Genomic DNA, 24,726 nt, shown 5'->3' with positions numbered 1-24,726 from the left:
GTAGCTCTTCTGCTATCTATCTTGTAGATCTTCCATTCAATAACGAAAGATTTTTTGTTCGATTCATCTACGTATAGTCTACATCTACATCTACATTTATACTCCGCAAGCCACCCAACGGTGTGTGGCGGATGGCACTTTACGTGCCACTGTCATTACCTCCCCTTCCGGTTCCAGTCGCATATGGTTCGCGGAAAGAACAACTGCCGGAAAGCCTCCGTGCGCGCTCAAATCTCCGTAATTTTGCATTCGTGATCTCCTCGGGAGGTATAAGTAGGGGGAAGCAATATATTCGATACCTCATCCAGAAACGCACCCTCTCGAAACCTGGCGAGCAAGCTACACAGCGATGCAGAGCACCTCTCTTGCAGAGTCTGCCACTGGAGTTTGCTAAACATTTCCGTAACGTTATCACGCTTACCAAATAACCCTGTGACGAAACGCGCCGCTCTTCTTTGGATCTTCTCTATCTCCTCTGCCAACCCGACCTGGTACGGATCCCACACTGATGAGCAACACTCAAGTATAGGTCGAACGAGTGTTTTGTAAGCAACCTCCTTTGTTGATGGACTACATTTTCTAAGGACTCCCCCAATGAATCTCAACGTGGTACCCGCCTTACCAACAATCAATTTTATATGATCATTCCACTTCAAATCGTTCCGCACGCATATCCCAGATATTTTACAGAAGTAACTGCTACCAGTGTTTGTTCCGCTATCATATAATCATACAATAAAGGATCCTACTTTCTATGTATTCGGAATACGTTACATTTGTCTCTGTTAAAGGTCAGTTGCCACTCCCTGCACCATGTGCCTATCCACTGCAGATCTTCCTGCATTTCGCTACAATTTTCTAATGCTGCAACTTCTCTTTGTACTACAGCATCATCCGCGAAAAGCCGCATGGAACTTCCGGCACTATCTACTAGCTCATTTATATATATTGTGAAAAGCAATGGTCCCATAACACTCCCCTGTGGCACGCCAGAGATTACTTTAACGTCTGTAGCCGTCTCTACATTGAGAACAACATGCTGTGTTCTGTTAGCTAAAAACTCTTCAATCCAGCCACACAGCTTGTCTAATATTCCGTAGGCTCTTACTTTGTTTATCAGGCGACAGTGCGGAACTGTATCGAACGCCTTCCGGAAGTCAAGGAAAATAGCATCTACCTGGGAGCCTGTATCTAATATTTTCTGGGTCTCTTGAACAAATAAAGCGAGTTGGGTCTCACACGGTCGCTGTTTCCGGAATCCATGTTGATTCCTACAGATTAGATTCTGGGTTTCCAGAAACGACATGATACGTGAGCAAAAAAGATGTTCTAAAATTCTACAACAGATCGACGTCAGAGATATAGGTCTATAGTTTTGCGCATCTGCTCGACGACCCTTCTTGAAGACTGGGACTACCTGTGCTCTTTTCCAATCATTTGGAACCTTCCGTTCCTCTAGTGACTTGCGGTACACGGCTGTTAGAAGGGGGGCAAGTTCTTTCGCGTACTCTGTGTAGAATCGAATTGGTATCCCGTCAGGTCCAGTGGACTTTCCTCTGTTGAGTGATTCCAGTTGCTTTTCTATTCCTTGGACACTTATTTCGATGTCAGCCATTTTTTCGTTTGTGCGAGGATTTAGAGAAGGAGCCTCCTCTGTGAAACAGCTTTGGAAAAAGGTGTTTAGTATTTCAGCTTTACGCGTGTCATCCTCTGTTTCAATGCCATCATCATCCCGGAGTGTCTCTATATGCTGTTTTGAGCCACTTACTGATTTAACATAAGTCTCGTTAAAATAGGAGCTAACTCAGTAGCAAACTCTGGATTTATTCTGTTAAGGATTTCATCGAGCCCTGGAGCTTTGTTCAGTTTTAGCGATTTCAATTTTTTCCGGATGCCACTATCTTTTATATCTATATTAGCCATCTTTGCAGTGATTGGAGAATTGAACTTGGACAGTATGCCTTGATTTCCCTTTGCAAAGGAACTTTCAGAAACGCAGTTCAGCATTTCGGTTTTGCTTTGTTACCATCAATAATGCCTGTGTCGTCGATGAGTGTCTGGACACCAACTTCAGTTCCACTGACTGCCTTTATACATAACCAGAATTTCTTTAGGTTTTATGAGAGGCCTTTCAATAAGATTCTTCTACGGTAGTCATTGAAGGTATCATGCACTGCTCGTTTGGAAGTGAAATACTTTCAAAAACAGCGTCACGTGCGGGTCATCGTGATACAGCATCTCGTCCCAACTGAATCCTTTTATCTGTGGCGAAAACAGCTCATCGTAGCATGTAACACTACCGCCGAAAATAACAACTGACACGCTATGATCTTCCCCGTGCAGGAATGCATTGCAGTTAGAGGAGGGTTGCACTAAGACAATTCACTGTTTAGAACCCGTATAACATTTTAATAAAACATCATTAATAGTAAACCAGTAATTCAGAGACCTTTTCTTTCTATGTTTCGCTAGTATATAACACAACCAATGACGCATTAGTATAGTCTGGCCATACTATGTGGTTTTCGTACTTACCAGGCACGGTGCTAGAAGGGATATGACACACGCCACCGCAATCATGGCCATTTGAACGTGAGTACCCATGTCAGACAACGAGTCGGCAAGAGGTTGAGCGAAACTGTTATAATGGAGAGCAGCGCCGTCACACCCTGGCTTCCAGACAGATTACGGTACGCCAAACAGTATAAGAACACTCACAGGACGGGATATACGTTCCTATCGCTGCGGAGATGGTGCGATTAGAGATCTCGCAAGCAATCGACGGAAATTGCGTAACATGACATGCGTAACGTAACGTCAATATCAGCGCTGGTACGTGGACAGACTTGAGAATATTAGTAGCCAACGTGTGAACGTTTCACAATACGCGTGACTAGAAACTGGGAGATGTAGAGTTCAGATCTCGGAAATGTTACCCCAACTTCCGTTTCTGTTGCTCCTCTAAGTTTTTCAAGGTGAATATTTGGATATTTTTCATTTAATAGGTCTCGGATGACTACTGGCCTAGTCAAGACTAGTTGTTCCGTCTCTAGCAATTTCAATATAAGTAGCACATTGATCAGTGGCACAATAAAGGTCGCTATGAATATCTCGATGTTCGAGATATCTCCTTGCTTGTTGTGTGGCAGCCTATTAATATAACTTTAATTTTCTGTGGTCTAAAATATCTGTCACTGGTTCATCTGCTAGCTGAATAATCACTGTTATTTCCCCAGGAGAACATTTCAAACTTCGTCGAAGTTGGAACAAAAAGGTAGCAAACACAGAAAAACGCTTAACGCTTATAACATTCCTCTAATGCAAACAGAGCTCCTTTATTTAGTTATTTATTTAGAGTTTTTGTTAGTTACGTCAAAGCAAATATTTAGAACTGATTCAACGTGAACACGGAATCATTAAAGCTCGATTACCAGTAAGACAGTCGAAAATTAAAGTAAATTTTTGCTTATCCACTTTCTGTAGGAACCTACAGATCAGATGTTTCTCTATCAAAAGCATCTGCATCTATACAGTTGTTCAAAAATTCAGTGCTCAAACTGACATATTAAAACGAATATACAAGGTGATCATCACGGAATCATCATGTATGTTGTTAAACAACTGTGTGTGGGAAATTCATGTTGAGTGAACACTAAGTACGCGTAACTACTCCTTTTCCTATTTTCATTCTACATTCTTCAGTTCCACTGACTGCCTTTATACATAACCAGAATTTCTTTAGGTTTTATGAGAGGCCTTTCAATAAGATTCTTCTACGGTAGTCATTGAAGGTATCATGCACTGCTCGTTTGGAAGTGAAATACTTTCAAAAACAGCGTCACGTGCGGGTCATCGTGATACAGCATCTCGTCCCAACTGAATCCTTTTATCTGTGGCGAAAACAGCTCATCGTAGCATGTAACACTACCGCCGAAAATAACAACTGACACGCTATGATCTTCCCCGTGCAGGAATGCATTGCAGTTAGAGGAGGGTTGCACTAAGACAATTCACTGTTTAGAACCCGTATAACATTTTAATAAAACATCATTAATAGTAAACCAGTAATTCAGAGACCTTTTCTTTCTATGTTTCGCTAGTATATAACACAACCAATGACGCATTAGTATAGTCTGGCCATACTATGTGGTTTTCGTACTTACCAGGCACGGTGCTAGAAGGGATATGACACACGCCACCGCAATCATGGCCATTTGAACGTGAGTACCCATGTCAGACAACGAGTCGGCAAGAGGTTGAGCGAAACTGTTATAATGGAGAGCAGCGCCGTCACACCCTGGCTTCCAGACAGATTACGGTACGCCAAACAGTATAAGAACACTCACAGGACGGGATATACGTTCCTATCGCTGCGGAGATGGTGCGATTAGAGATCTCGCAAGCAATCGACGGAAATTGCGTAACATGACATGCGTAACGTAACGTCAATATCAGCGCTGGTACGTGGACAGACTTGAGAATATTAGTAGCCAACGTGTGAACGTTTCACAATACGCGTGACTAGAAACTGGGAGATGTAGAGTTCAGATCTCGGAAATGTTACCCCAACTTCCGTTTCTGTTGCTCCTCTAAGTTTTTCAAGGTGAATATTTGGATATTTTTCATTTAATAGGTCTCGGATGACTACTGGCCTAGTCAAGACTAGTTGTTCCGTCTCTAGCAATTTCAATATAAGTAGCACATTGATCAGTGGCACAATAAAGGTCGCTATGAATATCTCGATGTTCGAGATATCTCCTTGCTTGTTGTGTGGCAGCCTATTAATATAACTTTAATTTTCTGTGGTCTAAAATATCTGTCACTGGTTCATCTGCTAGCTGAATAATCACTGTTATTTCCCCAGGAGAACATTTCAAACTTCGTCGAAGTTGGAACAAAAAGGTAGCAAACACAGAAAAACGCTTAACGCTTATAACATTCCTCTAATGCAAACAGAGCTCCTTTATTTAGTTATTTATTTAGAGTTTTTGTTAGTTACGTCAAAGCAAATATTTAGAACTGATTCAACGTGAACACGGAATCATTAAAGCTCGATTACCAGTAAGACAGTCGAAAATTAAAGTAAATTTTTGCTTATCCACTTTCTGTAGGAACCTACAGATCAGATGTTTCTCTATCAAAAGCATCTGCATCTATACAGTTGTTCAAAAATTCAGTGCTCAAACTGACATATTAAAACGAATATACAAGGTGATCATCACGGAATCATCATGTATGTTGTTAAACAACTGTGTGTGGGAAATTCATGTTGAGTGAACACTAAGTACGCGTAACTACTCCTTTTCCTATTTTCATTCTACATCTACATCCATACTCCGCAAGCCACCTGACGGTGTGTGGCGGAGGGTACTTTGAGTACCTCTATCGGTTCTCCCTTATATTGCAGTCTCTTATTGTTCGTGGAAAGAAAGATTGTCGATATGCCTCTGTGTGAGCTCTTATCTCTCTGATTTTATCCTCATGGTCTCTTCGCGAGATATACGTAGGAGGGAGCAATATACTGCTTGACTCCTCGGTGAAGGTATGTTCTCGAAACTTCAACAAAAGCGCGTACCGAGCTACTGAGCCTGCTATCCGTTAGATCTTCTTTATCTCTTCTGTCAACCCTATCTGGTACGAATCCCACACTGGAGAGCAATATTCAAGCAGTGGGCGAACAAGTGTACTGTAACCCACTTCCTTTGTTTTCGGATTGCATTTCCTTAGAATTCTTCCAATGAATGTCAGTCTGGAATCTGCTTTAACAACAATCATCTTTATATGATCATTCCATTTTAAATCACTCCAATGCCTACTCCCAGATAATTTATGGAATTAACTGTTTCCAGTTGCTGACCTGCTATATTGTAGCTATTCTCAATATTGTAGCTATTCTCTACTCTAACGAGCAGGGCGAGGTGTTTGCGACCGCGATTCTTTTCCGTCAAATGTCCCAGTAGGCTAGAAGTGAGACAGAGGGAATCTCAGCTCTGGTACCCACGTAGCAACCATGGGAAACGTCCCGAAAACCTCGATCGGAACCGTGGAATCGGGGCTATTTTAATTTATTTCTTGTATAATGTTATCAATTGTTTATGTGTTTATCATGTACGTGCTCATGTGTGTCAGTGTGCGCCTATAGAGAAGGAAAAGTACCTTCTTCAAACATTGTTATACTGAAGCTGATTTGATATCCATAACGTCGTGACATGCTGGCGTTCACAATGAGTATGTAGCGCTGTAGTGCTCGCTTGATGGTCGCAATACATAACAAAGAGCGCTGCACATGGAGAGAACTGCAGGACATGCACTTCATTTAGGCTGCAGCTGAAGGCAGTGGTCAAAGAGCTCAACGAATGTACCACAAATGAATGACTGCCTTATCACACGTTTACTGCTACCAAAGTTCGCCTGCATAATACCAGCACACTGAAGCTACACAGGCGAAACGCAGGCAGACCATAGATGGTGCGTACACCTACCTATGAGAAAGACGTATTTCCAGAATGGGACTGAGGCAAGTACATGAGCAGCTGACACTGAGCCGGCCGTTGTGGTCGAGCGGTTCTAGGTGCTTCAGTCTGGAACCGGACGACCGCTACGGTCGCAGATTCGAGTCCTGCCTCGGGCATGGATGTGTGTGATGTCCTTAGGTTAGTTAGGTTTAACTAGTTTAAAGTTCTAGGGGACTGATGACCACCGATGTTAAGTCCCATAGTGCTCAGAGCCACTTGAACCAGCTGACATTGAATTCAGTGTTCACCATAGTTTAGAATGGAACATGTTGCATGAATGGTTGATTCATTATGTTCATCCTATTAAAGCACATGTCGTGGGACAAGCTGATTATCCACCGCAGCCTTAGTTTATACACCGGTTTTTGCAACAGACTAAAGGAGACCCTCAGTTTTCTGAAGCAGTTCTGTTTACAGATGAGTTTCAATCTTCTCGTAAAGGTGTGTACAAATGTCATAACTTACGTGTATGGGTGGATGAAAAAACACATACAACAGTTATGTCAGATATCAGACACAATTTTCAGTAAACAACGGGCCAGTATCATTGGCAGCCTCTTTTTTGGATTTCTACATTTTGCGTTCTCATCTCAGGCAGCCAATGTACTAACCCTTCTTGCAAGAGAAACAGCCAACATTACTGGAGGAGGTTCTCTTACACATTACAGGCAGGATGTTGTCCCTGCGTCATGGGGTCCTGGCACACTTTACAAAGTGAGTATATGTAGCATTAATCCGTACGTTCAGCACTTGGAAAACTGGCAGGGGAAGACATGCGTGTTGGCCGTGTTGGCCTAGTAGGTACCTGGAAACTACTACATTAGGCCTCTTTCTCTGGAACTACATGAAAACTGAAGTGCATTTTGTCGCTGTAGGTGCAGGGAAGGAATTAGTTGCAAAAGTTCATGCAATGGCCCCACATATACAGAACACATCACACATTTTCTATCAAACATGGGATGCTCTGTTATGTCCATACCAGCTCTGAGCTGAAGTTAATAGTGCTCATTCTGAATATTTTTTGGAGCAATATGGGACTGAAACACGTTTAACATTTTATTATTCTCAGTCGCAACCAATGACTGTAAGGTATAAAGCAGAGTTTCAGCACAGACAAAGAATGAGTTAAAGGTAAATGTCAAGGTCACCCCCACTTCCCTATCCCCCTGCCCCTCACTCTCACCTCTTCCCCCACTCCTTCCTCCTCACCATTTCTCTACCCTCTGCCTGCCCCACCCATGTCTGTCTCTCTCCAAAACAAGGAGAATGATGTTCATTATTATATTATCTTATTTAAACAATTACACTGAAGCCAGGGTGTTTCACTTGAGCAATTACACTGAATTACATTATTTTATTTTAACAATCACACTGAAGCCGGGGTGTTTCACTTGAAAAATTACACTGAATTACATTATTCTATTTAAATAATTACACTGAAGCTAAGGTGTTTCACTTGAGCAATTACACTGTATTACATTATTTTATTTTATCAATTACACTGAAGCCAGGGTGTTTCACTTGAACAATTACACTGAAGTAGGAAAGTTTGTTGTTTGTATTTAAACAATTTGATGTTATTTGTTTAATCAATTGTGATGTCTGATGTATATCTGGGATGCCTAGGGATGGCGCTGGCAGATGTACTAGAGACACTGGAGGGTGGCAGCTATGACTGCACCACCAAGGCCTCCTCCAGGCAGGTGAAAGTACATCCAGTGATGGCACTAGAGGCACTGGAGGGTGGCCGTCAGACCAGACGTTGTTCTGTCTTCATTTTGCATGGTTAATGCAATTTCTTTGATTATGAGATATTTAGATTCTGGGCAGAATCCGTGAATATCTAAAACAAAGTTTGTACATTTCGCCAAGAACCCTGGTGTCAGCTTTCCAAACACTTCGATCAAGAAAGACAGCTTTTAAGTTAACATAGATTAGATTGGAAACTATCGTGCATGGACTTTTATTCTTTGCCACATGTTGCAACAAGACTATGACAAACGTCGTTTTAGGTTTTTCGTCAGAGGACAACAGAAAGCGAGCTGGACTAAACAGCAGCTGTTAAAAATGAAGCTAATGTATGCAATATTGACAGTAGCGGATTCAGGGGGAGGGCTAAGAGGCTCCCCCCCCCCCCCACCTCCTCAAAAAAAAAAAAAAAAAAGCATTTGGTCCATCCGTGACAAATCTCAAATTAAACTTGATAATATCATCCCACTTAGTACTGTACTACCTACAGTACAATTTTCATCACTTGTTACATAACCATTTGAAGTAGGTGTAGTACGTTTTCAGATTTAACATTTCTCTAAGAAAGTGCTTATGTGACTAGTTTTTAAATCGCGCGCCACCCATTCGGCGCGTGTGCCGTTTCCTAGTGCGCACGCCGCGCTGCTGTGCACATACGGCATTGTTGTATGGTTTGTCGAATCAGACACAATACAATGCGCTGTTCAGGTGGTTTTTAATTTAATGAAGGCGTGCTTTTGTTTGCATTTGTCAGATTATCAAAAAAAATGACATTGAAACTGGACAAGGAGATCTTCGTTTCTTTCTGAAAAGGAGCAAAGAAGAGATAGAATCGAGCGAAAATGAACCAGTATAACCTGGAAACAAGGTCGGTGACTTATCATTGTCGACTTAACGTTCAGCAGGTGCGTCTTTCTGATTATTTTGTATGTATTTAATGAAATTCATACAAACACGATTAGTCGAGTTTGTGACTTTTTATTGGGTTGAGTTCGTTGATCTTTCTGTCGGTGTGGTGTAGGTGGCTGTGGACTGGACTCTGGATTAGTATTGCGAAGTTAGTGATTTTTCCCACTAAATGTGGTGGTTTTGAGTACCTGTCCAGTGTGCAGATTTTGCATCTACTGGCTGCTGTGAATTATGGGGGATTTTAAAAAGATTTGTATAGTTTATGGTAAAATTATTTTTTAAAATCGCATGATCCATTCTAGATACAGCAAACAGCACTATTTAATTTGCTAACGTCTAGTAACTCTTCAAATTATATCACCTAAACATTTATAATACACGGTATTTCGTCTTCGTTTCCCTGTTATTTGGTTTCCGTATTGTTATGCATCCGTTTTGTTATGCACTCTAGTATTAATACATCTGCAATTGCATGCACAGTGCATATCTGTAGTGCCGGTGGTAATGTGACGTTTATTAAATCACTTGCTATTGTTCTGGAGCTAAACATATGTGAAGTAAAGGGACAGTGTACCCAGAAATTTAGTCCTGAATCTCTACGCGATAGTAAATTTGCAGACTGGGTAGAAAGAATTCAAGAGCATGACACAAAAGCATATTGTAAATTTTACTGTAATATTTTGTTAACGTGTTCTGCCGCAATAATAAGCCACAGTCACGTAAAACAAAAAAACACAGCACCATTGTCAGCAAACAAAAATACGTTTCAGAACTGTGAAATAGTATTCAGCTGTGAATCAAGCTGAAGGTTCCCTTGCCAGTGTTGCCAATTTAGCGACTTTGTCGCTAGAAATGGCGACTTTTGCCTTCGTCTTAGCGACAAAAAAGAACTTTTTAGCGACAAAAATTATTTAGCGACTTATCTGGCGACTTTTGGAGTACTGACGACTTTTGAAGTATAAATCAAAACTATTTTGGGCCAGTATTTTCATTAACAAAACTAAGATTTTAACCATAGAATGGGTACTGCACTGACTTTGTTCTAGATTTACTAAGTTAAATTAAGTTCTTAGCAGATCATGTGGCATTGTTCAGCATTTAGTAAACCTGAATGTGGGAATTGCCTACAGGGTAAGAAAACCTTGACTATAGAGCAATTCATCATTCATTATCTACTAGCCTGTTATCATCGATAGCGTATCGATCTATAATTCTTCAACTTTTGAACTCCCTTTATTTTTCGAATTGTCAAAAAACATACGTAATATTAAGTATAATAAAATACATTTCTGTCCAGCAACCTCTAATTTTTCGAAATGTTAACTCGCAGTCAAATTATCACCACATGCACAGGGGTAATGCAAGAACAATTCGTCCGGGTATCTCGGACATTATTACGTTTTAAACAATGAACAACAGGACTGATATCGAGTTACCGAGTGAGTAGATTGTTAAATGACGTCTAGTTCGCCAGAGTTTTAATGTATTTTCAGTGATTATAAATTGGTGTAACATATATTGTGGTGGCTTACATAATGGATTTACCGCAGAAGAAGAAGCAGTACGCTCAAAAATATCGGGATGCGTGGGAAGCAGAACCTGAACTCAATGGGTGGCTGAAACCAGTCGTTGGAGACTTATCCAAGGCAAGATGTCAAGTATGTGCAACAGAGTTTTATGCTAAATTGTGTGATATTAGAAAGCATTCGAAAACTATTAAGCATAAACAAAAAACACAAACCACCTTACCTGTGAAAATTGTTCCGAAAACTACAGTTAGAATAGCAAGCAGAGCAGAAGGCACCCTTTCTGTACTTATTGCTGCACATTGTTCTATTTTAGCTGTAGATCATTTAGGAATACTGTGCAAGAAGGAGTTTTCCGGTGATGAGGGCGCTAAAAACATGCAATTACATCGTACAAAGTGCACTGACATTATAACTGAAGTTTTGGCTCCATATTTTACACAATCATTGGTTGAAAATATAGGTAACCAAAAATACAGTGTACCAATGGATGAATCCACAATGTATCAATATCTACACTCCTGGAAATTGAAATAAGAACACCGTGAATTCATTGTCCCAGGAAGGGGAAACTTTATTGACACATTCCTGGGGTCAGATACATCACATGATCACACTGACAACACCACAGGCACATAGACACAGGCAACAGAGCATGCACAATGTCGGCACTAGTACAGTGTATATCCACCTTTCGCAGCAATGCAGGCTGCTATTCTCCCATGGAGACGATCGTAGAGATGCTGGATGTAGTCCTGTGGAACAGCTTGCCATGCCATTTCCACCTGGCGCCTCAGTTGGACCAGCGTTCGTGCTGGACGTGCAGACCGCGTGAGACGACGCTTCATCCAGTCCCAAACATGCTCAATGGGGGACAGATCCGGAGATCTTGCTGGCCAGGGTAGTTGACTTACACCTTCTAGAGCACGTTGGGTAGCACGGGATACATGCGGACGTGCATTGTCCTGTTGGAACAGCAAGTTCCCTTGCCGGTCTAGGAATGGTAGAACGATGGGTTCGATGACGGTTTGGATGTACCGTGCACTATTCAGTGTCCCCTCGACGATCACCAGTGGTGTACGGCCAGTGTAGGAGATCGCTCCCCACACCATGATGCCGGGTGTTGGCCCTGTGTGCCTCGGTCGTATGCAGTCCTGATTGTGGCGCTCACCTGCACGGCGCCAAACACGCATACGACCATCATTGGCACCAAGGCAGAAGCGACTCTCATCGCTGAAGACGACACGTCTCCATTCGTCCCTCCATTCACGCCTGTCGCGACACCACTGGAGGCGGGCTGCACGATGTTGGGGCGTGAGCGGAAGACGGCCTAACGGTGTGCGGGACCGTAGCCCAGCTTCATGGAGACGGTTGCGAATGGTCCTCGCCGATACCCCAGGAGCAACAGTGTCCCTAATTTGCTGGGAAGTGGCGGTGCGGTCCCCTACGGCACTGCATAGGATCCTACGGTCTTGGCGTGCATCCGTGCGTCGCTGCGGTCCGGTCCCAGGTCGACGGGCACGTGCACATTCCGCCGACCACTGGCGACAACATCGATGTACTGTGGAGACCTCACGCCCCACGTGTTGAGCAATTCGGCGGTACGTCCACCCGGCCTCCCGCATGCCCAATATACGCCCTCGCTCAAAGTCCGTCAACTGCACATACGGTTCACGTCCACGCTGTCGCGGCATGCTACCAGTGTTAAAGACTGCGATGGAGCTCCGTATGCCACGGCAAACTGGCTGACACTGACGGCGGCGGTGCACAAATGCTGCGCAGCTAGCGCCATTCGACGGCCAACACCGCGGTTCCTGGTGTGTCCGCTGTGCCGTGCGTGTGATCATTGCTTGTACAGCCCTCTCGCAGTGTCCGGAGCAAGTATGGTGGGTCTGACACACCGGTGTCAATGTGTTCTTTTTTCCATTTCCAGGAGTGTAAAATGCTAGGTATCGTTATAGGGAACTGTAGTGTAAACAACCAAACCATCAGATCAGCATTTCCAAACTCGCTGTAGTAGAAACTGCACATGCAAGAAATCTGGCTGCTGTTCTTGTGAATTCTTTGAAAGATCTCAAACTTCCAATCGCTAATATGGCAGGAATTGGCACAGATAATGCTTCTGCAATGGTTGGAATAAACAATGGGCTTTTCGAACAACTCAGGAGAGAATATGGTTTGAAGCATTTGGTATTGATCCGTTGCATTTGTCACTCTCTTCAGCTTGCTGTTTCGCACGCCTCAGTGAATACCATACCTAGAAACATAGTTTCTTGTACGGAAAACCTACAATTGGTTCTCCATGCACCCAAAAGACAAGAGGAACATAAAAAGGTTTATGAGACAATAAATTGTTGGAAACAGCCACTAAAAAATTTGAAGGCCTGTGCAACACGTTGGCTTTCAATTGAACCAGCAATACGAACAATTCTGGAGCAGTGGGAAGAACTAAAGCTACATTTTTCACTTGCCATGGTTCAAGACAATTGTTACACTGTCGATCTTTTGTACAAGATGTATTGTGACGACTCAAATCATCTTTACATGTTTTACCTTAAACATGTTTTAAAAGATGTAAAAATAGCAATAAACGCTTTTGAAGGAGAAGACAATGACCCCACTAAATTACTAGATACAATTGTATTTCTCATGCAGTCACTCGGACAAAACATAGTTTTTCCAACTGTTGATTTGTTGACAACACCAGTTCCAAATGAATGTATGTACGCAAATCCGAACCTTGGTTTTATGTTTGAACAGAAATTGTCTGAGTCAAGTTTGTCTGAAGAAAATAAAGTTTATTTGCAGAAGAGATGCATTCAGTTTAGTCTGAAACTCATAAAAGAAATTCAACAAAGACTGCCAAGTAACGTTACGATCCTGAAAAAAATGTCAATGCTGAATGTTGAAGAAACGCTAAAAGTGAATAAAAATAATGCTGTAGAAGATGTAGCCAAAGAATTGGGTTTTAGTGGCGATTTAATAGACGGTGTGCTGCAAGAATGGCATAATATCAACTTCGTTAGGTGGAATAACACTACTAACACTGTTCGATTTTGGAGTGAGGTTTTGCAGTATAAAAATGCTGCAGGAGAGAATCCTTTTTCTTTGATTTCACAGCTAGCAATGATTGTTCTATGCCTACCGCATTCAAACGCAGAAGTGGAAAGAATATTCAGTTCTATGAACATTATAAAAACTAAACAACGTAACCGATTATCGTTAAAGACAACTAATGCTTTGATCATATTGAGAGACCAGCTGAAGAAACAAAATAAGGATTGTGCATCTTTTGACATACCGTCAGATGTATTGGAGCTTATTGGAACGAAGAAAAGTTACTCTTTTGCGACAAAACCAGTCGAACTGCAACATCACCTTTTGAGCGACGTTCAACCCTCTACATCAACTACAGTTCTGTTAGAGCATGAAACAGAAGAGTTATTCGATCTTCTGAGTGACGACGATGAATAGCTCACGTACCGGTATGTATATATTTTGTAACCTAATTTGAGTTCTTGCTTTCTTTTATTACAAATATAGTTGTATATTTCTAGTATATTTGACTACTGTGATTGAAACAACAATTTATGAATTGCGTCAATTATGGTAGCATGTTTAATTAAACGTTAGTGTATTTTATACGTATGTTGTTGCAAGCGATGCGTCATTTAATTAAGACAATATAGCAATTACGTATGAGACAATTTTTATTAATATTTTATTACCCCCCCCCCCCCCCCCCCACACACACACACACTGGCTTATTGCACCATTCACAGCACAAAATTTTCAGTACACCCATAGTAAAATCAGTTTTGCGACTTTCTAGCGACTTTTGATATTGAATCTAGCGACTCGGGTTTTTTAGAGTTGGCAACTCTGTCCCGTGCATTGTTTGTTTCCACCCACTGTCCGATCATGTCATGTCATCGCTTAAGTGATTTGTGCAAGAGTAAATTCACAGGCAGTAATATTGCCAGAAAACTTTAAATACGAAGAACAAAACGTAATGCAGCTATAAAACATGTAATAAGGCGATATTTTGCGGAAAATCTGCGGCAAGATATCGGTGACAGCATGTATATCATTATAATTATTGAATCAACAGACGTTATCGTGACCAAATTTTTAGGAATAACAATAATATATTACAGTGCTGCATCCATTGCGATCATTTCAACGTTTTTAAAATCAAACCGATCTCGAACATTATAATACACAGTCTAGTGTAACAGCAATTAAAGACATGCCTCAAGAATTGAAATTAGATCTTAACAAGCAGCAGCGTATAGGCACAGACAATACGAATATAGTTGTTGGTGTTCACAATGGTCTCAATCAAATTTTGAAAAATGTAATTCTGGATTTGATTGTTATAAAGTGTGTAAGCCATTAAGTTCAACTTGCTTCTTCTGCTGCAAGTGAGACGCTCCAGGAAATCTAGACTTCTTCTTTGCTCGGAAATCTGGACTTCTTAGTTGGTTTTTGAATTCTTCAACTCACCAACAGTTGAATAATATGTGTGTAAAACTTTCAAAGGAGCAGAACCCCTTAAAATTCCACGCGCACGTCATACGCGATGGTTGTCCATAAAGCCTGCGGTAACAAGAACTACAGACCAGCGGTTAGAGCTTAGAACACACATAGAAATAACGAGAATCAAAGACAACTGTTTCACTGTAGAAATGTTTTATTCAGTGTTTGCTGATGAATCCAGTAAGGTGTATTTAAATATTTTCCAAGATGATTCTTTCAGATTTGCATCTGGTTAATAACATTTTTGAACACAACACAGAGGATCCGTGTAAGCTGTGAAATAACCACGTTGTGCTGACAGAATCATTAATAAAAAAGGTTTGTCACTTCATGTCCTATGCAAAGGAAATTAAATTTAAACTTTGCAAACCACTTGATCCCAAAACATATCTAGGATATTAGTTCGAAAATAAGAATAATGAATTGAGAAAATCTTAATTATACCCAGAACAAGAACATGTTGTACGTCTGAGATGCATTCAGTTTGTGTACCAATTAATAATTCAGTTGCTGCAACGACTTCCAGACAAAAATGAAATTTTGAGGGGAATTTCACTTATTTCAGTGTCCAAAGGTCTTCGTGTCATTAAAGAGTCATAGAGTCCTCTCCTTGACTCGTGTAATATTGATCCTGGCACAATAACAAAAACTGATTTTCAATGATAAAATTCAGCTCTTGTCAAATGGTCCGAAACAGACGCTGTTAATATCTGGAGTGAAGTGCTTCAACACAGAGAGATGCAAATGACGCCAACCCATTTCACGGACTGACAACTTTTGCGGTGTTACGACTAATGTTACCATGGTCGAATGTGGAAGTGGAAAGCCTTTTTAGCCATGTTGTTGTTGTGGTCTTCAGTCCTGAGACTGGTTTGATGCAGCACTCCATGCTACTCTATCCTGTGCAACGTGCTTCATCTCCCAGTACCTACTGCAACCTACATCCTTCTGAATCTGCTTAGTGTATTCATCTCTTGGTCTCCCTCTACGATTTTTACCCTCCACGCTGCACTCCAATACTAAATTGGTGATCCCTTGATGCCTCAGAACATGTCCAACCAATCGATCCCTCCTTCTGGTCAAGTTGTACCACAAACTTCACCCCAATCCTATTCAATACTTCCTCATTAGTTATGTGATCTACCCATCTAATCTTCAGCATTCTTCTGTAGCACCACATTTCGAAAGCTTCTATTCTCTTCTTGTCCAAACTGTTTATTGTCCATGTTTCACTTCCATACATGGCTACACTCCATACAAATACTTTCAGAAATGACTTCCTGACACTTAAATCTATACTCGATGTTAACATATTTCTCTTCTTCAGAAACGCTTTCCTTGCCATTGCCAGTCTACATTTTATATCCTCTCTACTTCGACCATCATGAGTTATTTTGCTCCCCAAATAGCAAAACTCCTTTACTACTTCAAGTGTCTCATTTCCCAATCTAACTCCCTCAGCATCACCCGACTCAATTCGACTACACTCCATTATCCTTGTTTTGCTTTTGTTGATGTTCATCTTATATCCTCCTTTCAAGACACTGTCCATTCCATTCAACTGCTCTTCCAAGTCCTTTGCTGTCTCTGACAGAATTACAATGTCATCGGCGAACCTCAAAGTTTTTATTTCTTCTCCATGAATTTTAATACCTACTCCAAATTTTTCTTTTGTTTCCTTTACTGCTTGCTCAATATACAGATTGAACAACATCGGGGAGAGGCTACAACCCTGTCTCACTCCCTTCCCAACCACTGCTTCCCTTTCATGTCCCTCGACTCTTATAACTGCCATCTGGTTTCTGTACGAATTGTAAATAGCCTTTCGCTCCCTGTACTTTACCCCTGCCACCTTTAGAATTTGAAAGAGAGTATTCCAGTCAACATTGTCAAAAGCTTTCTCTAAGTCTACAAATGCTAGAAACGTAGGTTTGCCTTTCCTTAATCTTTCTTCTAAGATAAGTCGTAAGGCCAGTTTCGCCTCATGTGTTCCAGTGTTTCTACGGAATCCAAACTGATCTTCCCCGAGGTTGGCTTCTACTAGTTTTTCCATTCGTTTGTAAAGAATTCGTGTTAGTATTTTGCAGCTGTGACTTATTAAACTGATAGTTCGGTAATTTTCACATCTGTCAACACCTGCTTTCTTTGGGATTGGAATTATTATATTCTTCTTGAAGTCTGAGGGTATTTCGCCTGTTTCATACATCTTGCTCACCAGATGGTAGAGTTTTGTCAGGACTGGCTCTCCCAAGGCCATCAGTAGTTCCAATGGAATGTTGTCTACTCCGGGGGCCTTGTTTCGACTCAGGTCTTTCAGTGCTCTGTCAAACTCTTCACGCAGTACCATATCTCCCATATCATCTTCATCTACATCCTCTTCCATTTCCATAATATTGTCCTCAAGTACATCGCCCTTGTATAGACCCTCTATATACTCCTTCCACCTTTCTGCTTTCCCTTCTTTGCTTAGAACTGGGTTTCCATCTGAGCTCTTGATATTCATACAAGTCGTTCTCTTATCTCCAAAGGTGTCTTTAATTTTCCTGTAGGCAGTATCTATCTTACCCCTAGTGAGATAGGCCTCTACATACTTACATTTGTCCTCTAGCCATCCCTGCTTAGCCATTTTGCACTTCCTGTCGATCTCATTTTTGAGATGTTTGTATTCCTTTTTGCCTGCTTCATTTACTGCATTTTTATATTTTCTCCTTTCATCAATTAAATTCAATATTTCTTCTGTTACCCAAGGATTTCTACTAGCCCTCGTCTTTTTACCTACTTGATCCTCTGCTGCCTTCGCTACTTCATCCCTCAAAGCCACCCATTCTTCTTCTACTGTATTTCTTTCCCCCATTCCTGTCAATTGTTCCCTTATACTCTCCCTGAAACTCTCTACAACCTCTGGTTCTTTCAGTTTATCCAGGTCCCATCTCCTTAAATTCCCACCTTTTTCAGTTTCTTCAGTTTTAATCTACAGGTCATAACCAATAGATTGTGGTCAGAGTCCACATTTGCCCCTGGAAATGTCTTACAATTTAAAACCTGGTTCCTAAATCTCTGTCTTACCATTATATAATCTATCTGATACCTTTTAGTATCTCCAGGGTTCTTCCATGTATACAACCTTCTTTCATGATTCTTAAACCAAGTGTTAGCTATGATTATGTTGTGCTCTGTGCAAAATTCTACCAGGCGGCTTCCTCTTTCATTTCTTAGCCCCAATCCATATTCACCTACTATGTTTCCTTCTCTCCCTTTTCCTACACTCGAATTCCAGTCACCCATGACTATTAAATTTTCGTCTCCCTTCACTACCTGAATAATTTCTTTTATTTCATCATACATTTCTTCAATTTCTTCATCATCTGCAGAGCTAGTTGGCATATAAACTTGTACTACTGTAGTAGGTGTGGGCTTCGTATCTATCTTGGCCACAATAATGCGTTCACTATGCTGTTTGTAGTAGCTTACCCGCATTCCTATTTTCCTATTCATTATTATACCTACTCCTGCATTACCCTTATTTGATTTTGTGTTTATAACCCTGTAGTCACCTGACCAGAAGTCTTGTTCCTCCTGCCACCGATCTTCACTAATTGCCACTATATCTAACTTTAACCTATCCATTTCCCTTTTTAAATTTTCTAACCTACCTGCCCGATTAAGGGATCTGACATTCCACGCTCCGATCCGTAGAACGCCAGTTTTCTTTCTCCTGATAACGACATCCTCTTGAGTAGTTCCCGCCCGGAGATCCGAATGGGGTACTATTTTACCTCCGGAATATTTTACCCAAGAGGACGCCATCATCATTTAATCATACAGTAAAGCTGCATGCCCTTGGGAAAAATTATGGCTGTAGTTTCCCCTTGCTTTCAGCCGTTCGCAGTACCAGCACAGCAAAGCCGTTTTGGTTATTGTTACAAGGCCAGATCAGTCAATCATCCAGACTGTTGCCCTTGCAACTGCTGAAAAGACTGCTGCCCCTCTTCAGGAACCACACGTTTGTCTGGCCTCTCAACAGATACCCCTCCGTTGTGGGTGCACCTACGGTACGGCTATCTGTATCGCTGAGGCACGCAAGCCTCCCCACCAACGGCAAGGTCCATGGTTCATGGTTAGCCATATGAACATTTATTTATTTATTTGTTCTTTGCCCATGGACTCCAGCTGAAAATCCAGCTGAGAGTATTGGGTGTGTCATACAATAGGGTATTAACATCAAACTTGATTTCATTATATATAAATGAAACAAATAATTAAACATAAATAGTCCATAAGCACACAAAGGTATTACATGTTTCACATTATATATACACACAAATCCAAACAACATACAGAAATGATAATTTTTAAAGGTACATTTCAATAATGATATAACATTTTTAAACGCCATCTTAGTATTCACTCAAACTGTATATACATTTCTCTGTGAGATATAGTTTCAAATGATTTTTAAAACATTTTAGGTCTGTTTCTTTTTTAATGATTTTGGGGAGTTTATTAAAAAACCTTTTGCCTGCTTCTTCAGGGGCAGTCATAGACAATTTTAGATTTCTGTTTATTATGTAGTAATTTTCATTTCCTCTTGTACCGTGTTTGTGCACATCTTTATTTAGGAGGTGTTTATCGCTTAACCTTACCGCCATTATGCTTTGGTATATGTACAATGAATATACTGTCATAATATTACAGTGTACAAAAGCTTGTCTACAGGTCTGTCTTGGTGGTATTTTTGCAATGCATCTCACTGCCCTTTTCTGAATTGTGAATATTCTTTTTAAGTAGCAAGCTTGTGCACTTCCCCATATATGAACTGAATAAGACAAATGTGGGAAGACAAGTCCGTAATACATTGATCTGAGGACTTTATCATCCACAGTCTTAGCTGTTTTATGCATGGTGAAGATCTGTTTGTTTATCTTTTTACACAGTGCATCTATGTGCTCCCCCCATGCCAAATGTTTGTCTATCATAGTTCCTAGAAAATTTGTGCTGGTTACTTCTTTAATAGTCTTTCCATTTATATTAACATTTATATTATAGTTTTCACTATGCTTGGTCTGAAATACTACATTCATTGTTTTAGACTGATTCATAAACAGGTTGTTTATTATTAAAACTAAAGTAAGAATTAAAATGAAATCTGAAATGATGACTTCGCATTTGTCGATTTGAGCAGGAATCATAAGGAAGAAACAATGTTGCCACAATATTTGTTTATTTATTTTATTTTTATCCAACATCAACTGATTACAAAAAAAGTTTTTTTTTGTTCCAGTCTTCCGGATAAGTCAGAGCCTTACTTACTAGGGTTACATATTATTGGCTGGCACTTTTATCTACACAACTTTTTCTAAATTTAGTTGAGAGAACAGAGTTACATATATGGACTATACATAAAAAAAATTGTTATTGCCATACTTACATTAAGGAATCTACAGTTTGTAACACAGTATTCATATCTGACATTCAAATATTTACAGTTTGTGACACAGTCTTAGACCTGAGATTACATATATTTTTAGATAGATGGTCTTCCATCATACGAGTGTATTAAATCTAGAAACTCATCTATTGAATATACAGGATTGTTTAGGAGCCATAATTTTAATTTCATTTTTAGTTTTGTAATGGGCAATTTGGAGATATTAGGATGGAAGCAATTCAGTAGTTTCATGCCTGCATAGTGAGGGCTTTTCTCATAAAGTGTTGTTCCATGAGAGATGATGTGGGGTCTCTCGCTACCTCTAGTGTTGTGATCGTGTATTTCTTTATTAAGTATTTTGTTACTGTTTACTGCCATAATTATTATCTTCAGCACATACAGGCTATGAACAGTTAGTATTTTAAATTCTTTAAACAAATTTCTGCAGGACTCCCTGGCACATTTCTTTCCCATAATTCTAAGTGCCTTCTTTTGTAAGGTAAGTACACTTTTCATATTACGTTTACTGCTGGATCCCCATACCTCTATCCCATAACTTAGATGGCATTCAAATAGTGCAAAATATATTTGCCTCAGAGTGGTGATGTTGCAAAAAGGTATCAGTTTTCTTAGGACATATATGGTAGTACACAGCTTTTTGCAAATATCATTCACATGATCAGACCAGTTTAACTCTGCATCTAGTGTCAGGTCAAGAAATTTGGTCGAGTATTGTTTTTTAATGTATTCGTCACCCATTAAGATTTGGTTTTCATGAGTTTTTGCCTCCCAAGATCAAATTCAATATAGACAGATTTATTTGTGTTTAATTTTAGTTTGTTTTCATTAAAATACTGCAGAATTAAGCCTGCTGCAATATTGGATTCCACTTCGAGCTGTGAATAGCTTGGATTGCTGCATATTAACGTGGTATCATCTGCATATAAGATAGCTGTTGCATGGTTTGTTATGGACTGAATATCATTTACATAGATAATAAAAAGAAGTGGTCCTAATATTGACCCCTGTGGGATACCAAAATTTATGTCAGTGGTGTTTGATTTGTATGTTCCCTCTGTAGTGCTAATAGACACAGACTGCTTCCTATTTGTCAAGTAGGACCTCATCAGATTATGGGCTGTGCCTCGAATGCCATAGTTCCACAGTTTGTCCAGCAATATGGTCATATCAACACAGTCAAATGCTTTTTGTAAGTCTAGAAAGATGCCACATACATGTTCTTTATTATCTATTGCTTGAGTGACACCTTTGATTAAGTTGGATGCTGCTGTAATGGTGGATGACCCCTTGACAAACCCATACTGCCCCTTAGAAATCACTTTTTTGCATACCAGGAAGTTCCAGATTCTTATGTATATTACTTTCTCAAAGATTTTGGATATTATTGGAAGAACAGAAATGGGTCGAAAGTTTTCTACTAAATTCCTGTTTCCTTTTTTGAAAATAGGCACAACTCGGGCAGTTTTCAACTCATCTGGAAATAGACCATCTTCCATATGTACTACCAACAGAAGGGCTGACACAGGTAGGAAGTTACAACTTTGTAACATGGGCAGGCACAGCCGTTGAAATTCATGGTGACTTGAAACTGAATGAAACCGCAGACAGCTGTTAACTGATGGTTTATTGACTCAGTCGGTTTCGCTGCATTAAAGCAGCGTATTCGGTTGTAAGTAGTGTCACATAAATTATCACATGGAGATGCTCCCAACGTTCGTAATCAGAGAACCCATTAGTGTTTTACCCTTATGACCACTGACTACAGTTGCCGCATCCCCTGCACTATTTGCCCCAATATTTCGCCGATTTTTATTCGTTGAGCACTTCCGCTCTTCATGGGGTTGGATTCTCTGACTACGAACATTGGGGTGTCTCCATGTGCTAATTTATGACACCACTTACACCTGAAGGTGTTGCTTTTATGCATCGAAACCGATCGTGTTAATAGACCAGCTGTTTGGGGTTTCATTCAACTTCATGTGACCTGATAGGAATTGTTAACGACATACAAAGCATCTGAACATACTTTATCCGCTACTACCTCTGCCTCAGGTGTCGAACCGCCTGTCGAGGAAGACGTTGACGCTATGGCATAGCACTGTATTTGTTTACAGACACGAACATAAACATGGTAAGGTAAGACAATGTACACAGCTAGCAAATCCTTCCTAATTCTGCCGTGTACAGCTGCTGTCTGATGACCTATCACATAGCATTTCCCTGTGGGTTGCTGTCCCACTAGCTGATTCTGTTCAACTTCAATGAACCATCTGCTGCAGGAATGAGGGTGCCATGATCACTGGACACAGCTGGCACTATTTTGCATCCACGAAGCCATGTGACACCAGACACTTCCTGGTATCTCTATGCCAGGTGACCTTCATAGAACTGCCATCTGCAAGCTCTCCATAGTGAGCTGCCAAGTCTACCTCTGAGTGTAGTTCTGAGTAAACAATGAGTTCTCAATAGAGTGCTACTGAATGAAGACAACACCAGTGCACCACCGATTGTGAGCACAGCTGATTCCAACTGTGGAGAGTAACTGATGGTGACAGACTGTATGCTTTCTCTTACACCTTTATAGAACTGTATTCAGTGAGTGCCACTTATTCTTATTAGGTCAGTGCAATCTTGTCTTTTCATTTGTAGAGGTTCAGTTTCTATTGTTCATGTTTTGTTGTTTCTTCTCACAGAAAAAAAATTGTTTCGTTCAATGCTATCAGGCCACTGTCGTCTTTTCTGTGTGCACCATCCCACAATGGGACACTTTGGTTGGCAATCATGGTAAACTTTTCAAGCTTCTTTTGTCTTTGGAAGCTCGTTCCAGTATCTGTGGTTATCTGGGTAGTTCGTTCTCCAGGTTAGTGTGATTCCACACATGTTCGACAAATATTTTTCTAGTCTCTTTTCAATTGTTCTTTTCCAATGACTTCTTCCATACCAGAACTTCTATTTCTGCAGATTTTCCAGTTGCAGGGTCAGCAGTTGATTCATTTGAATCAGGAAATCACTCATTTGATTCAATGCTTCTCAGTGGTGATGCCCCCCTGTCTTACAGCTGGGACAGCACGGCTTCTGCTTCATGCTAGGCACTTCCTGTGCACCTCAGAGCTCCAATGGAACCTCATCCATCCCAACACCCTCCCAGCACAGGCTGATACGACACAATGCCTGTTTCTTCAACGCCACCCGCTATGGCTCTTGTACCTCCCGATTCTGTCCACCATCCATTTTGGCGCCATCTGATGGGGTTCCTATAACTGCTCCTGTACCACCTGATGTGGGGCCTCCATTTGACGCAGCACCACTGGTCTTGCACTCGTGGTACACTCGCCCCTTACGAGTTGCTGCTGCCACCACAAGCACTGTTGCTGGCCCGGATGACATGGCTCTTCATTTGACCTGCTCCCAGCTTTTCATTACCCTCAGCACCATCCCATTCCCTGGACTGCCTTGCTCCTTCCTCCGCTGCTATGGTTCATCCTTCTTCTGTTTTCACAGATCCAGATCTGTCTCTTGATGCATCACACATCGCCCTTCCTTCGGTGGGACACTGCCTAGTGCTGCACATTGCTGGTCACTGGTCCTCTGCAGTCCTTTCTCACGGCCCTCTCCAGCGCCCTCACAGACTTCCCTGCACCCCCTATGCTTTGCTCATAGAAGTTTCATTGCTAGGCTTGGCCTAGCCACATTTTGCCACCTTTGGTGGCGTGGGTGCCCTGCTCACTGACGTCCCTGACAGTTTTTGGTTTTTTCAGGCCTCCTCTCAGAGACGACCTTGGTCTGCCCTACACTGCATGCCTTGCATATCATGCTGAGCATCCCTATCACCTGCTCCAGCACTGCCAGTATATGTGCTGCTAGCACTGGCGCCACCCTCCGCGCTCTCCAGTCGCTTCTCTGTTGTGCTACATGTTACACAGGCCACTGGCCTGCCCGCATCGTCAACACATTCTCCTTCCTGCCTGCTGCCTGTGTTCCTCTGGTCCACACTACAGCCCTCAGGCGTCTACTTTCTCTCATGCACCAGTTTTTCTTC

General features: G+C 41.2%; 1 protein-coding gene across 1 annotated transcript in view; it reads right to left on the bottom strand.

The window, feature by feature from the left end:
- Positions 1-24,074, bottom strand: part of LOC126413213 (fatty acyl-CoA hydrolase precursor, medium chain-like) — a 174,114-nt gene extending 150,040 nt beyond the window's left edge. The window contains exon 1 of the mRNA XM_050083110.1: positions 23,895-24,074. Within this exon, the coding sequence (XP_049939067.1) occupies positions 23,895-24,074 (180 nt within the window). The remainder of the gene's footprint in view (positions 1-23,894) is intronic.
- Between the last annotated feature and the right edge of the window lie 652 nt (positions 24,075-24,726).

This window comes from Schistocerca serialis, chromosome 7 (assembly GCF_023864345.2).
Source record: "Schistocerca serialis cubense isolate TAMUIC-IGC-003099 chromosome 7, iqSchSeri2.2, whole genome shotgun sequence".
NCBI lineage: Eukaryota > Metazoa > Arthropoda > Insecta > Orthoptera > Acrididae > Schistocerca > Schistocerca serialis.
This window is presented reverse-complemented; position numbering and strand designations above follow the sequence as displayed.